Source organism: Silurus aristotelis (assembly GCF_946808225.1).
Source record: "Silurus aristotelis genome assembly, chromosome: 4".
Taxonomy (NCBI): domain Eukaryota; kingdom Metazoa; phylum Chordata; class Actinopteri; order Siluriformes; family Siluridae; genus Silurus; species Silurus aristotelis.
This window is the reverse complement of record NC_139577.1, coordinates 20365543-20378727: the sequence shown is the minus strand read 5'-3', so window position 1 is coordinate 20378727 and position 13185 is coordinate 20365543. Positions and strand designations below refer to the sequence as shown.

Here is a 13185-nt window from a genome sequence, read left to right as displayed (position 1 = left end):
TAGATTATGTCTCTCACAATGGACATGCGATGACAATTTCAGACCCCTCTATGATTTCTAAGTGGGAGAACTTGCAAAATAGCAGGGTGTTTAAATACTTATTTTCCTCACTGTATATATATATATATATATATATATATATATATATATATATATATATATATATATATATATATATATATATATATATAACAGGCCTTTTCTTTCGCCAAGGATATGGAGTGGAATTTTCCAGAACATACTGTACATGCATCAGATAATAGTATCTATCACTTTCTCACTCTCTCTTTTTCACTTTCACACACACATTCACGCAGACCCTTCACACGTCCAGCATCTCTGTTTTCTAGTGTTTCAAATAGTGTTTGAACTGTAAATATAAGACCACTGTTAGATATGGTCTGAAAGAACAGATAAGCTAAGCATCTATACATCTATGAATCTATACATCCACAAAAATACAAAGTTACAAAGTTCTATGGTCCATTTTGGGGGCAACCTTGTGTCCTTCATGCCCTCTTTGTACCCCCCGAGTGAGCAATTCACATTTTCTTCTTGAGCTCAGAAAATAAGGAAAATAAAAAATATCCTGCTCTTTCAAGACAGTGACTATTTCAAGGGTTAAGGACTCCAGCGTCTGCTCTTTTCCAGAATTGCCATCGTGTTCTTGGGCTGCCAGAACACCCCGCCTCCATCATTGCACTTCTGCGTTAATCAAGATGAAGATTTCAGAATGGTATATAAATAGGGAGAGCCCTGAACAGATATATAAGATTATATAAGATCCGTTTCAAAGCTACTGAGCTTTCTTTAAACTGGTGACACGGTTTTAAAAAACACACGTTAAAAGTCATGGACAAAAAAAACCCAAACAAACAGGACTACTGAAGGCAAGAGAACAACCTAGAGTGTATAAAAACTAATCTTCTCCCTGTAGCACGAGTAGATATACTCTGCAGTCTGCACTTGCCATGTATTTGCCATTTTTGACATCTCTGGCCACAGTAAGTAATGGCATAAAGCCCTAAAATTTGTCATATATCATCCAGCTTCTGAAACTCTTTAATATTATTTCATTTCCATTGCATCCGGGCGGAGTTGGGTTCCGCTATTGTTGTTGTCAAATTCAGGCAAACAGGTTATACAAATGTAGTGACAGGAGAAGCGTGCAGCGGAAGAAGAGGCTGGACGGAGGGCGCACTCACCAACTTTGACAGTTTGACGTATGGGGGCAGCAGCGGGCAGAGCCGTCTCCATAACTCAGCATGTTATAAATCCAGGATAAGGATGAAAGACTGCCACAAAAGAGATTACTGTCCATTTGCCCTAATGAGCCAGTATATCAGCGCCTGGAGACGCTCGCCCCCTGACCGCCTTCACAAACACTCACTCACTCACCCCTCATACAGTGTACTGAGCATTTCAATTGTTAAATACCAGATCAATAGTATAAATAATTTATTGCAGGTCTCTGCTGATGTTACAAAACTCTGGCCCTCACAGTTTTCTCACAAGACATGCATCTTGTACTTGACCAGGCATCTGTGGATCAATATCATGATACTGTAAGTTTAGATTGGCTTCTTTTCTAAACATTGGACTTGCTGTGAATTAAGCAGATCAGTAGACCCTATGAATAAAGCACGCACATGCTTTATACAGTTCCTTAATCAACCACATGAAAGCATATACATTTTATTGTGTTCTTGCATCTCCCTGAGGATCTGAACTAACAAACAATGACTACACCTGCCCAAAACCTCTGACCTGCAGTGCTCAGTCTCTCCACTAGTCTGCACTGTGTCACACGTTGCTCCTCTACACAAATAAGCTCCCAGGACAGAAAGACATTCCACTCATTTCATTGTTAATATTTGGACACATCATCTCTATTACATTGAGACAAGACACTATAGGTGAGAAGGAATCATTTAGGCGAAATCATTAATACTGTTGACATTCCTACATGTATTTTGTATTTTGGTTAAAAATACAATAAAATGTCATCTGTGCAAATGATGCACAAATTTCAAATAATTTAACACGTATATACTGTATGTAGATATGTTGGAAGATCTTAGATGAAAATATGTATGTGTGTGGAAATATCAAACGTTAACATTTTTTTCTCAAGTGTGGAATTTAATTTTTACAAAAACATTTAATTAAGTAATTTTTCCATATAAAGTTTAAAATAAATCCAGCAATGGAACATTATTTTTTATTATGCTTCTGCTTAGGGACTTGAATATTTTTTTTAGATTTAATAGATGCACCATTTAGATTTTAGTTTTTGAATTTATAAGAAAAAACATCAGTTTAAATATATTATACAACTATAACAATAAGGAACGCCAGTACGTTATACAATCCTCCAATCATGTGACAGCATTTTTAAGGTGGATGGGCTACAACAAAGGAACAGGAGCTATCATGAGCTCATTCAAAATGTATCCCTTTATTAGGCAGAACTAAAAACTTTAACTTCCAAAAACTTTATATAATACAGGGTCATGACTGTAAGAATTTAATTATTACAGTAAGAGAACATACTATAGTTCCCTGAAAAATGAGTGACGTGACCAAAAATTGAAATTTTTTAGTGCAGTGTCTTGCATTAATAACAGCGTGAGTCCTGTCAGCTAAGGATATCATTAGTGTATTGAGCATCCTGTCAATTTTAGCCCACTCACCATTGAACTTCAGTTCATGGGTAACTATTTTGGTGTTTAGCTTGCTGTTCCAAATAATCCCACAAGGTTTCTATGAGACTGAGATCCTGTGAGGCAGTCAAAAGTATCCCAGTGTTCCATTATGCTTGTCAAAAAAGTCACACACAAATTTGGCTCTGTGCACCTGCTGCTGTCATCCTGGAACATGGATGTGTCAGTGTTAAATTCTGCTTGGACAAGAAATATGAAAAGGCAAACCTCCAGAGTCTGGTCAACAACTGACCCTCGGGTTTAACGCTTTCAAATTACATTTGTCCAGATGTGCAACCTACTGACACTGTAAAATTATGTGCTGCTATTTGTGGATGCGACACTTTTTGTTAATGTTATTATTATTTCTTATTTTTTATCATAATTTTTTGGTCTGGGGACCTTATTACACAAACAGCACAAATCAGCATCCTCTATAATAGGATACTGTCCTTTACAATTATTTCCCCTGCAATGTACTTTGTAAGTGCAGAGGCAGAAACAAACAATCTCCCAGGCCCCAGTCAATGAAATGTTCAGAAAACCAGATGCAAACCAGAGGGAACAAATCAATACTAATCATTTCAGGATGTTGCCCTCTGAGGAAATGAAACATCGGCCTGTGTTTTCCCATGTCATCAATATTCTGCCATTAAAAAAATAAAACAAAAAAATAAAAAACAGCACAAATCCAGCCCATTTGATTGACATGTGAAAGAGACAAATCAAAAGCAAAGGAATTAAATAGCAAGAGGTGGCTGATGTAATCAAGGGTGTGAAACTTGAACTAATATATATATATATATATATATATATATATATATATATATATATATATATATATATATATATATATATATATATATAAAATGCATGTACAGAGGCACATGCCTGAATTGAAGAAGGACACCGATATTAGCATGATTTCCGATAATCCGTATTTACAAGGTATTATCTGCTGTCCTGAAGTGCATAGCAGAATTCTGATTAACTTATGCTGTTTCCCAAGAGGGAAGGTGCACACACTTTATGGTAAAACAGAAACAGGCCATGTACTGTTAACTAAGAGACAGTGGTATTTATAGTACTTAATCATTTGACTTCTTTATTGGTTTTCTACACTTGTATATATTATAACAGACGCAGAGTGGAAATTGAAGGCAGATTTTTTGTTGAAAGGATGATTTCCTCAAATTTCATAAAACATTTTAAACACATTATTGTATTAAAGTGACTAGATTATTGTATTAAATAATGTCTAGATTAATTCACTAAGGTACCATAGGGGCTGCGTCCAAAATTTGTTAGACACCCTAGGTAATCCGCAAATTTTGGACGCAGCCCCACAGCCACTCGCGGGGATCTTAGAACGTAACCCCCGCGATTACAATTACCCTACTACAGTGTACACAGTGATTATAATTACCCTACTACAGTGTATCTATTAAGACAGCTTTGGTAATGAGTATACAAGTGTCATGAGAATACAAAGGTAAGAAATGGCTAACCACCTTATCTTCCTTCTTCTCCGACATTGCAGAAGAAGCAAGAAGATGCAGCGAGGGGGAAGAGGGAAGATAGGAGAAAGAGTAAGAAGGGAAATCAGAGTAAATGAACATTTACAGGGTAAATAAACTTACAAAAACATTTCACATAGTACAGTAGCATACAGAAAAACAACTATTATTGACAATAATGAAGTCAATTAAACTGACAAAGGTTTATTGGCATCTTTCAGTTCAATGCTGTTAAGTCACTTATTGTCATTTTGAGAGCTGATCAGAGCAAAACATTTGAATGAATGTTGCCACAGACAGCAAACTGCAGGAAATGTTATGACTGAAAATTTTACAATACGTTTTACAATAACAATAAATTCCAAACGGTAATGAAAGACATGTACTGGGGCAATAAGAATTGCAATATTTAGTTCTACTTAATGAATTTTATTTCCCATCGTTCAAGACAGGGGCAAATTATTACACACAATGAAATGCAAATACAAATAATATTTCCTAGTTATAGACATTACACACTAACTGTGCTGTTGCTCCTTCTTTCACACAGACATCAACACGAGAACACAAAAACACACATGACCACAACGCTTTGTTGTAGACTATGCATTTGTGTATACTAACTGCAGGCCTGTTGTCCATCTTAACCCCAGCAATAGAGCTATTAAGTGCATTTCATTGCTGTTAGCTACTGTTTCCTTCTATACAGTCCATCACACTAAGTGGGCCCAGCTCTCTATGTTTAACCTTCAAGCGTCAAGCGACTCCATTATCAAACCGGCTACTCTCATTAATATGTCATGCCAGGATGACAAACTGGGAATGCTTATTTCGGGCAAAGCTAACCTTTAGGCTGCTTCCATCCATAAGCACATGCTCTTATCCCAGATCACAGATCAGCTGAACATCTAATAAAACAACCGCCATTGATTATAACTTATTCTCGAAAAAAAACATGCAATTATTCTCTACTGCCTCATATGGACCACTTTGCCTGTGATCTGTGGCTTTGATTAATTACATCTAAATTGTCTAGCACTCCAGCTCTAGTTATTGTAAATATACAGGATATCCTAGTTCAAAGCTATCGGTTTTGTTGACTTCCAACACTGAGCTCATTAGGAATAGCACACTAATTAGGGCTTTGGATTTAGGGGCAGACACTTTAGGGAATAAAAGGTAAGAAGGTAAATATCATGCTCTGGGAGGGAGCCACTGTTTACTGGGGTTTCCCTGCCAGTGGCATTGATACTCCCTGTGGAGATGACGCGTCAGCCAGGGCATCCCAGCAAGGGCATGCAGTGAACCCCTGGTGGCCAGAGCCCTCACCTCCTTTGACTAATGCCTAATTAACCTTTCCGCCTGGCTCACACTTCTTCCCTCTCCTGTGCTTAAATGTCCTCACATCAGTAAGTACGACAGAGGTAGTGAATAAACCCCACACAAGTGTAAGCAGAAAAAAAGAGCAACAAGGGCACAGCTCAGACAGACAGAAATGCGACGTGCACTTTGGAGAATAAACTTGTTAAATAGACAGATAGAGAAATTCAGTTAACATCTAGGAAAGTGCAAACAAAGCATTTTAGCTCCATCCAGCAGAGGTACCAATAAAAACTAAGGACACTTACACTGTTGGAGCGCAGAGACACCCTTCCTCCACAGCGGGCACAGAACTTGGTCTGACAGTAAGAACAGAGGTTCCCACAGCCGTCTGCAAACTTTGTCTTGTGGCAAATGCCACAGGTGGGTGCATCATCCTTGTGCTGGCCCTGCTGCCTCTGCTGAGGCTCCTGCGTTATCCGCCACACCTGCTCCTTATAGCTGGTATACTGCTGGTGCATACTGAGGAGAGGAGAGGAGAGGAGAGGAGAGGAGAGGAGAGGAGAGGAAAGGAGAGGAGAGGAAAGGCAAAACATAAGTGAAAAAGAGGAGATACATTTAGAAAAGAGAGGAGATATAGAAATGCAAGGAGAAACATCAGATGAAATAAGGTTAGAAAAAAATAAGTGGGGATCAGGCAATGAGGAGAGGACAAATATAAAAGTAGGGAAAGAGAAAACAGAATCAAGAAAATATAGAAATACAGAGAAGATGACATTGATGGAGATAAAATAATAATAAATAAAGCCGGACAGAGGACACAAAAACAACATTAGTGTAATTTCAGAAATTAGAGAAAATTGCTAAATTTATCCCGAGAACTTGCCTATTTATATAAGTCCTACTGAACTTTTAGAATGATGCACTGGACTAACACTTTCGATTCTGTAATTACACAAGTAATTAATCCCACCACTAATTTCATTTTATTCCTGGGAAGCATCTCTCTGTATCTTGATCAGAAGTTTTGAGTTCAATATGTTCCGGTCAAAGGGATGTGATCCAGTTGTCATTCTGAAGAAGAAAAAAGAAGCTGCTAATGCTAGTACATTAATGCCGATGGAGCTATTGAGCTGACAGATTGGTGCTGAGTTTGAAGGAAATGTGATATTTTAGAGGACAGTCCCTATACAATAATCTCCAGTAAAAAAAAAATCAATAGAACATGGTGACACCACTAAACCATGTTCCTCACAGTGCTTTTCCTTCCTATTTTCTTTACCATGCCCTATGCTTCTCTCTCTCTTTCTTTCTCTCATACAAACACACATCACATTTTTTTAATCAGAATGAAATAACCAACTGTCAACTGACTTTTCTGTCATTTAAATAAGAAAAAAAAAATAGTTTACAGTGTCATTTAAAACCTTAAGAAAACCCTAAGAACTGACCAGATACATTAAATGTAATATTAACAGTCCTGGCAACCTTCTTTACAACTTTTAGCAACAATACAGCTCATCAAGAATTGTAGGAACTTTACTTACAGCAGGTCTGTCTTTACCAACCATTTCTCGTTATCTTAAATAATCCACAAGGAGCGTTTATTAAAGGTAACACAGGAACGTTTGCCAAACCATGCAACACTGAGGAGAGGAAAAGTGAAATCATTTACATCAACCCCCACATCTCCACTCCTCCTTTAAACTTCCAGTGCTCCTTTAGAACTTCACTTCTCCTTCAGACCACACACTGCTTTTCCTTCCTTCTTTATGCCCCCATCCTGCACTGCCTGCAGATCAAAGGTCAGGAAAAGGGCAACTAACAGTAACGTCACTTGCTCACTGTAAGGTGCTGCTAAGGTGTAGAAAGTCTAGGAACCGTGCGGAGATGCTTATATTTACATGGAGCTAACTAAAAAACATTCAGGATTGAGTTACTAAAAAAAGCACAAATGCTACCGTCAATTATAATAGAAGAATACAGTGTGGAAAACAAAGAGATAAGCATCATGTTTTCCACTAAAAAGGACACTGGAAAGATCTCTGTACTCTCTACAGGAAATAATTTTCAGGAAATGAAGCCAGGCGCACCACAATTAAGACTGCACAGACAACGCAGGGTTTCCTAAATGAAACTGAGGGTTATTGTGTGTACACACAATATCCATTTCTCCATTACACTTAACTCGCTCTATATTCTGTCTCTCTTACACTTTTTATTCTCTTTCTCCGTCTGCCAACACCCCCCCCCCCCCACCCCCCACACCCTTTTAACCAAAAATAAAAATAACCCTTTTGTGAAATGCAAATCAAGCCGAGTGTCTAAAAGAGTTGGCAAGCAAGCTACGCAGGAATACTGTGTTAGCACAGGACTTGGCATAATTAAGGTAAGCAAAAGGCCTAATTAGCATGGCAAAGAGGAGGAACTTGAAGGAGAGTCAGCCTGGATATGAGTGACATAAAACTGGTCTTTCTCTCCCTGACAGCTGATTTCTGAGGCCACTAGGAAGCCCAAGAAACTTACAGTAAACAGCATTCTAAAGATTATATAGTTCAGTTCGTTTAATAGATTTCTAAACATTGAAATAAACAGCTGTGAAATCGTGTTTTTGCGTGAAACATACAATAAGGCGAAAAGTATGAGGACATCTGGCAACTGTGATGCTGGAGCATTACAGTTCTTCTGCACTGAAAGTAATATGCAGACCTGTTCTTGAAGGACAGTTCTGTGTACAATACCTTCCATGTGTATGGCCTGTGTATGGGCTGTCAAGGTCGACAGGAGGAACCATGCACAAGCCCTGACCTATTGAACACTTTTGGGATGAACTCTTCTTCTTCTTCTTCTTTCGGCTGCTCCCATTAGGGGTCGCCACAGCGGATCATCCGTCTCCATACCACCCTGTCCTCTATATCTGCCTCTTTTACACCAACTACCTGCATGTCTTCCCTCACCACATCCATGAACCTCCTCCTTGGCCTTCCTCTTTTCCTCCTACCTGGTGGCTCCATCTTCAGCATTTTTCTACCAATATAATTCATGTCCCTTCTCTGCACATGTCCAAACCATCTCAATCTCGCCTCCCTCACCTTGTCACCAAAACATCCTACATGTGCTGTCCCTCTAATAAACTCATTTCTAATCTTGTCCATCCTCGTCACTCCCAACGAAAACCTCAACATCTTCAGCTCTGCTACCTCCAGCTCCACCTCCTGTCTTTTACTCAATGCCACTGTCTCTAATCCATACAACATCGCAGGTCTCACCACAGTCCTATAAACTTTCCCTTTCATTCTTGCAGATACTCTTCTATCACAAATCACTCCTGTCACTCTTCTCCACCCACTCCACCCTGCCTGCACTCTTTTCTTTACTTCCCTAACACACTCTCCATTACTTTGCACTGTTGACCCCAGGTACCTGAACTCCTCCACCTTCTCCACCTCTTCTCCCTGCAACCGCATCACTCCACTGCCCTCCCTCTCATTCACACACATGTACTCTGTCTTACTCCTACTGACTTTCATTCCCCTTCTCTCCAGCGCATATCTCCACCTCTCCAGGCTCTTCTCAACCTGCTCTCTACTCTCACCACAAATCACAATATCATCTGCAAACATCATAGTCCAGGGAGACTCCTGTCTGACCTCGTCCGTCAACCTGTCCATCACCACTGCAAACAGGAAAGGGCTCAGGGCCGATCCTTGATGCAGTCCAACCTTCACCCTGAACCAGTCTGTCGTACCTACTGCACACTTTCCTGCCGTCAAACTGTCCTCATACATGTCCTGCACCACCCTCACATACTTCTCTGACACACCTGACCTCCTCATACAATACCACAACTCCTCTCTCGGCACCCTGTCGTACGCTTTCTCTAAATCCACAAATACACAATGCAGCTCCTTCTGTCCTTCTCTATACTTCTCCACAGATGGTCACCTCTTCTCTCAGCCTGGCTTCCACTACTCTTTCCCATAACTTCATGGTGTGACTGATCAACTTAATTCCCCTGTAGTTACTGCAGGTCTGCACATCTCCCTTATGCTTAAAGATCGGTACCAGCACACTCCTTCTCCATTCCTCAGGCATCCTCTCCCCTTCCAGAATCCTGTTAAACAATCTGGTTAAAAACTCCACTGCCATCTCTCCTAAACATCTCCACGCTTCTACCGGTATGTCATCTGGTCCAACCGACTTTCCATTCTTCATCCTCTTAATCGCTGCTCTCACTTCCTCCTTACTAATCCTATCTACATCCTGCTTCACCAACTCCACATCCTCCAACCTACTCTCTCTTTTTGATTTTCCTCATTCATCAGCTGCTCAAAATACTCCCTCCATCTTCTCAACACACTCTCCTCACTAGTCAACACATTTCCCTCTCCATCCTTTATTGCTCTAACTTGCAGTACATCCTTCCCAGCTCGGTCCCTCTGCTTGGCCAATCGGTATAAATCCTTTTCTCCTTCCTTAGTGTCCAACCTCTTATACAGTTCCTCATATGCCTTTTCCATGGCTTTCGCCACATCCCTTTTAACCTGCTGCCGCATCTCCTTGTACTCCTGCCTACTTTTCTCATCACTCTGTCGATCCCACTTCTGTTTTGCCAACCTCTTTCTCCTTATGCTCTCCTGCACTTCCTCATTCCACCACCACGTCTCCTTGTCTTGCTTTCTATTTCCAGATGTCACACCAAGTACTTTTCTAGCTGCCTCCCTCATCACTCCTGCAGTAGTTGCCCAATCATCCGGCACCTCTTCACCACCACCAAGCCCCTGTCTGACCTCTTCCCTGAACCTCACACTACACTCTTCCTCCTTCAGTTTCCACCATCTTATTCTTCTTTCAAACCTTACTTTCCTCCTCTTCTTCTTCGCCTCCAAAACCATCCTACAGACCACCATCCGATGCTGTCTAGCTACACTGTCCCCCGCCATCACCTTACAGTCTCCAATCTCCTTCAGGTTGCATCTCCTACACAGAAGATAATCCACCTGTGTGCACCTTCCTCCACTCTTATACGTCACCCTATGATCCTCCTTCTTCTTAAAATACGTGTTCACCACTGCCATTTCCATCCTTTTAGCAAAATCTACCACCATCTGCCCTTCCACATTCCTCTCCTTAAAACCATACCTACCCATCACCTCCTCATCACCTCTGTTCCCTTCACCTACATGCCCATTAAAGTCTGCCCCAATCACCAATCGTTCTTTCCTAGGTACACCATCTACCACTTCATCTAATTCACTCCAGAATCTTTCTTTCTCCTCCATCTCACAGCCAACTTGTGGAGCATAGGCACTGATGACATTTATCATCATCCCTTCAACTTCCACCTTCACGATCATCACCCTATCAGAAACTCTCTTCACCTCCACTACACTCTTACTGTACGCTTCCTTCAGAATCACCCCTACACCATTTCTGAAACACTAAATTCATCCTAGAACTCAGTGTCTGACCTGACCAATTCCCTTGTGCCTAAACTGACACAAATTCCCACTGCCACAATCCCGAAATCTGGATGAATGGAATTTATTAAAACAGTGAGGTATGACTTAATCTTGAATAGGATGTCAAACAAGAAGGGTCAGGTGTCCACACATTTGGCCATATAGTAAATTCTTTTTGCCTTAAAATATTTTAAAATATCAACACACAAAATATTAAACCTACTGCATAATTCAACTTTAAGTGCTCAGTTGTCTTAAAAAGGAGTTTTTTTAGAAAACAAATAACAGTCATTAAAATTCTGAAACATCCTGCTTACATTTCTGTAGAGCTGTTCTCTGAGAACGGCTAGCTACTGATCCAGTAATAATAAATAAAAATAAATTACATCTGTAACAATACAGCAGAGATAAATTCATTTCTGTAGCACATTAATAAAAAATAGGTAGCGCATCCATATAGGTATACACTGCAATAACACAAACAGCTAATGTGTTTCTTTATTTTAATATTTCTTTATGGCCATTTATAGTGAATGTTTTGAAACATATCAGTTGCTATGGTCAATTTTGAATAATTCTATTCAAATGAAATTTTTATCTTGAAAAAATAACTGAATAAAATATATTATCTTTTACTGTTACTATAATCTTTTATCTAATTGCTCTGCCATTCACAAACATGTATGGATAGTGTCAGGGAACCACCAGCCACGCCTCCCTTCAAGGCTCACACTCTCACTCAGCCTCTCCCTGCTCTAATCACCTACACCTGTTCCCCATTTACCTTTCCCCTTTATAAGGTACCGATTCCCCCTCACTCACTGTTGGGTCTACTTGTTGCTACAATAGAGCACCCAGACTTCCTACCAATCATGGTCCCCATACCTCCATGCCCCCGGCTATGCTTCGAAAGAAGCGTTCAAGATAAGTTTGTGTTTGCATGTCAAGTTTCAATAAAGACATTGTAGTTTACTTCCAGTTTTTGACGCCTGGTCTATATCAGTGACAGATAGGGTGTTTATTACATCCCGCAAACACATCTCTGTGTGATTACAGTAGTTTGCTTAATATAAATATGCATATCTGTATACCTGTTGTGTACAGACTGTATTAAATAGGCAGTGCTTTCAAAGAAACATGTTATGATTTTGTTTTCACACAATGCTAAAGTGGAAATCATTTGAATCTAATTTCATGTTCAGAATCATGGACACAGTGCAAAAAGGTCAGATTTCAGTCACTTCTATTCTATGATCCACTAGATATGATGCAAAATTCTGTAAAAAATTTAAACAGGTGTCTGGCAATTCAAAGTGCACAATATAGGCTGGAACACAAGCTGTAATCTCCATGGCATATACAGTGCTCTCAGAGAATAGGGTTTAAATTTGACCTACATGCAGGAACATACATCATGTCTCCCTCCGTTCCCAACCCAGGTGTAAACTCACCCTTTCTGTTCTACATCTAGTAAGAATACAATACACGAACAGCGGCTAGAACATATGAGGCTTAACATACCTAAAGCGTGTGTCACATTAGATGCTGAAATGTAAGATATCAATAGACTTCCAATAATTTTGGTAGGTTATGCCGGAGCCATTACTCTATTTCACCAGTGCTTCTTAATATATCCAGACACAACCTATTTCATAAGGCCACATTTTAATCAATGACTTCCACTTTATGCCATAGCAGCCAACTGATGATAAAGTCTTGCCCTGCTTGCAGAAGGCTGACCTATATAACTGAGTGCTCCTCTGGGGTGAATACATCATCTGCTCACAGAAAAGCAACAAGTCTAAACTACAGCAAGCCTAGGCTCATCACACACTGTCTAACAAATCCACTGGGTCATACCAATATAGTTATAGCTGAAGTGCTCAAGTGCTCTTCCTTCTGCACTTCTTGCGGCAGTATTGAAAATGTGAGCATTGAGAATTTCTTTCAAAATCTTTATTTTTTATTTATTTATTTGTTTATTTATTTAAAACCCATAACCATCTGCATGTTCCAAGTTAATTCCAGAATTGTATATATACTTTGTGTTTCCTAAATATTTGTGTGTGTGTGTGTGTGTGTGTGTGTGTGTGTGTGTGTGTGTGTGTGTGTGTGTGTGTGTGTGTGTGTGTGTGTGCATGTGAATAAACTCCAATATATGAAAAAAATACTGCTTAAAAAAAA

The 13185-nt window shown here is 39.7% G+C and overlaps 1 protein-coding gene across 15 annotated transcripts in view; it reads right to left on the bottom strand.

Moving 5' to 3' along the window:
* Positions 1 to 13185, bottom strand: part of rims1a (regulating synaptic membrane exocytosis 1a) — a 66523-nt gene that overhangs the window by 33186 nt on the left and 20152 nt on the right. For 12 of the 15 annotated variants that reach the window (XM_083539375.1, XM_083539386.1, XM_083539388.1 and 9 more), the window contains exons 3-4: positions 5848 to 6061; positions 4214 to 4225 (exon numbers count right to left, since the gene is read on the bottom strand). In XM_083539375.1, the coding sequence (XP_083395501.1) occupies positions 4214 to 4225; positions 5848 to 6061 (226 nt within the window). The remainder of the gene's footprint in view (positions 1 to 4213; positions 4226 to 5847; positions 6062 to 13185) is intronic. The other 3 variants (XM_083539383.1, XM_083539385.1, XM_083539381.1) reach the window with 1 other exon arrangement.